Here is a 3,433-nt window from a genome sequence, read left to right as displayed (position 1 = left end):
AGTTATCTAAACGTGTCCATCCTCGTGGGATTCGACCCTTACCTCCACTATACTAATCAGTAGAAGTGGGTTGAGGAAATTTGTTTGAAGTCAGGTCTCGATCGCCGTATCAACGACTCAGCTGGGTCGGGAATCTCTTCCTGATCAGTTGGATACACCCCAATTCCATACGCGAAACCATCGAGGACAGAACCAAGACCAATGGCCATCAAAATGTCTCAACTTTTTAAACAGTATTATATATATATATATATATATTTATTTATGCTTTCAAATTTTTTCTATGCAGTTGTTTATACCATCGAATTTCAAAAGCGTGGATTACCTCATGCACATATTTTGCTTTTCCTAAGCAAAGAGGATAAACAACCTGATTCTCGACGTATTGATGAGATCATTTCTGCTAAAATACCTGATGCCCAAGCTGGTCCATACTATTATGCGAATGTCAAGGAATTTATGGTTCATGGTCCTTGTGGTATTGTTAGAAAATCATCTCCGTGTATGGCTAACGGGAGATGTACGAAATACTTCCCCAAGAGGTATATTGCAGAAACCAATTTTGATGATGATGGTTATCCTATTTACAGGTGTAAAGATAATGGTCGTGTTATCTTGAAGGATGGGGTGCCTTTGGATAATCGATTTGTAGTTCCTCACAATCGTTTTCTTCTTTTGAAGTATGGAGGTCATATTAATGTGGAATGGTGCAATCAATCGCGATCAATCAAGTATTTGTTTAAGTACATAAACAAGGGTCGTATTGATGAGATCATTTCTGCTAAAATACCTGATGCCCAAGCTGGTCCATACTATTATGCGAATGTCAAGGAATTTATGGTTCATGGTCCTTGTGGTATTGTTAGAAAATCATCTCCGTGTATGGCTAACGGGAGATGTACGAAATACTTCCCCAAGAGGTATATTGCAGAAACTAATTTTGATGATGATGGTTATCCTATTTACAGGTGTAAAGATAATGGTCGTGTTATCTTGAAGGATGGGGTGCCTTTGGATAATCGATTTGTAGTTCCTCACAATCGTTTTCTTCTTTTGAAGTATGGAGGTCATATTAATGTGGAATGGTGCAATCAATCGCGATCAATCAAGTATTTGTTTAAGTACATAAACAAGGGTTATGATCGCGTGACGACCTCTTTTTTTGAAACTGGTTCTGATGGTGTGGAAAAAAATGTGGATGAGATTAGTTTGTTTTATGATTGTAGATACATATCGTCCTGTGAAGCCGCTTGGAATAATATTTGGATATGACATTCAACATAAGGATCCGGGTGTTGAAAGATTGAGTTTTCATCTACCAAATGAACAATATGTGGTTTTTGAAGATTCTGAGCCATTGGAACGTGTCGTGAATCGCAACACGGTGCGTGAAAGCCAATTTTTGGCTTGGATGGAAGCAAATAAAAAATTTGTGGAAGGAAGAAATCTCACTTACGCAGAATTCCCCACGAAGTTTGTATGGAACACAGATACTTGGACACTTAGAAAACAAAGGTATTCTATCGGGAGATTGTTTTATGTTCCTCCTGGTTCTGGTGATATGTATTACTTGAGATGTTTACTGAATGTCGTTCGTGGTGCTACATCTTATGAAGACATTAAGTGTGTTAATGGTATTCAGTATGCTACATTTCGAGATGCTTGTTATGCATTGGGGTTGTTGGACGATGATAGAGAATATATTGATGGCATTACCGAGGCTTCTTTTTGGGCTTCGGCTCATTCAATACGATTGTTGTTTGTGAGTTTGTTACTATCAGAAACCCTTGCACGGCCAGATATTGTGTGGACAAGCTGTTGGAAATATTTGTGCGAAGATGTTGTTCATAAACAACACACTCTTACATCATCCAGGTATTTTATTTTTTATAAGCGTAGCTTTTATATGCGTTCATTATAATGTTTTTGGTTTTTTTACACTACATGGACTTTTTAAATTATTGTAGATTTGTTGTTGGGGGATGATGAGATTAAAAATTTAGGATTGCTTGAGATTGAGAAATTGTTAGTTAATGGTGGAAGAACTTTGCATGAATTTCATTCTATGCCATATCCAAGGATACAATAGTTGGAAAGTTCTAATAATAGATTGATTATTGATGAACTATGTTATGACCAGGAAGCCTTGGCAAGAGAGCATTTAATCTATGTCTCGAAGTTCACCGATGAACAACACCACGTGTATGATACGATAATGTTTGCTATTGATTCTAATCACGGTGGATTATTTTTTGTTTATGGGTATGGAGGCACTGGAAAAACTTTCATTTGGAAGACATTGTCAGCGGCTATTCGTTCAAAAGGTGATATTGTTTTGAATGTGGATTCCAGTGGTATTGCTTCACTATTGTTACCTGGTGGGAGAACAGCTCATTCTCGGTTTAAGATTCCTATCAATCCTAATGAAGATTCAATCTGCAATATAAAACAAGGTAGTGCATTAGCTGAGTTGATTGTGAGAGCAAAACTTATTATATGGGACGAAGCTCCTATGGTTCACAAACACTGTGTGGAAGCTGTTGATCAGAGTTTGCGTGACCTTATGAGAGTATGCAATGAGTTGAGCATGGAGATGTCATTTGGTGGGAAAACTGTTGTCTTAGGGGGTGATTTTAGACAGATTTTACCAGTTGTGCCTAAAGGTAGCCGACAAGATATTGTAAATGCTACTATTAACTCATCATATCTTTGGAGTAGTTGTAAAGTTTTGAGACTGACTAAAAATATGTGAGTTCTGAACTTTCCCCGGTTCCGTTGCTATCGCGGGCTTTACGCAATCGATCGGATTAGATAGATATCCCTTCAACACAACATAGGTCATCGAAAGGATCTCGGAGACCCACCAAAGTACGAAAGCCAGGATCTTTCAGAAAACGGATTCCTATTCGAAGAGTGCATAACTGCATGGATAAGCTTACACTAACCCGTCAATTTGGGATCCATCCAATTCGATATTTTATTTTCCTTGGGAGGTATCGGGAAGGAATTGGAATGGAATAAGATCGATTCATACAGAAGAAAAGGTTCTCTCTTGATTCTGTACCTATGGGATAGGGATAGAGGAAGAGGAAAAACCGAAGATTTCACATAGTACTTTTGATTCAATGATTTGAAGCACTTCTTTTTACACTATTTCGGAAACCCAAGGACTCAATCGTATGGATATGTAAAATACAGGATTTCCAATCCTAGCAGGAAAGGGATACTCAATTTAAAGTGAGTAAACAGAATTCCATACTCGATCTCATAGATACATATAGAATTCTGCGGAAAGCCGTATTCGATGAAAGTCGTATGTACGGCTTGGAGGGAGATCTTTCATATCTTTCGAGATCCACCCTACAATATGGGGTAAAAAAGCCAAAATAAGTGATTTTAGCCCTTATAAAAAGAAAACTGATTCTTAAACCCC

At 37.8% G+C, this 3,433-nt stretch overlaps 2 protein-coding genes across 2 annotated transcripts in view; one reads left to right on the top strand and one right to left on the bottom strand.

Annotated features, from left to right (window-relative positions):
• The first annotated feature begins 264 nt into the window (after nt 1-264).
• Nucleotides 265-2,752, top strand: LOC125199151. The gene is made up of 3 exons (XM_048097282.1): nt 265-1,180; nt 1,227-1,762; nt 2,141-2,752. The coding sequence occupies exons 1-3, from the start codon at nt 265-267 to the stop codon at nt 2,750-2,752; spliced, it is 2,064 nt and encodes a 687-aa protein (XP_047953239.1).
• A 634-nt stretch (nt 2,753-3,386) lies between these two features.
• Nucleotides 3,387-3,433, bottom strand: part of LOC125199152 (protein Ycf2-like) — a gene marked incomplete at its 5' end in the record, with an annotated part of 3,610 nt that continues 3,563 nt past the window's right edge. The window contains one exon of the mRNA XM_048097283.1: nt 3,387-3,433. This exon is cut by the window's right edge and continues 2,658 nt beyond it.

This window comes from Salvia hispanica, unplaced genomic scaffold, assembly GCF_023119035.1.
Source record: "Salvia hispanica cultivar TCC Black 2014 unplaced genomic scaffold, UniMelb_Shisp_WGS_1.0 HiC_scaffold_404, whole genome shotgun sequence".
Lineage (NCBI taxonomy): Eukaryota > Viridiplantae > Streptophyta > Magnoliopsida > Lamiales > Lamiaceae > Salvia > Salvia hispanica.
Note: the sequence above shows the minus strand (reverse complement) of the source record. Positions and strands in the feature narration are given on the sequence as shown.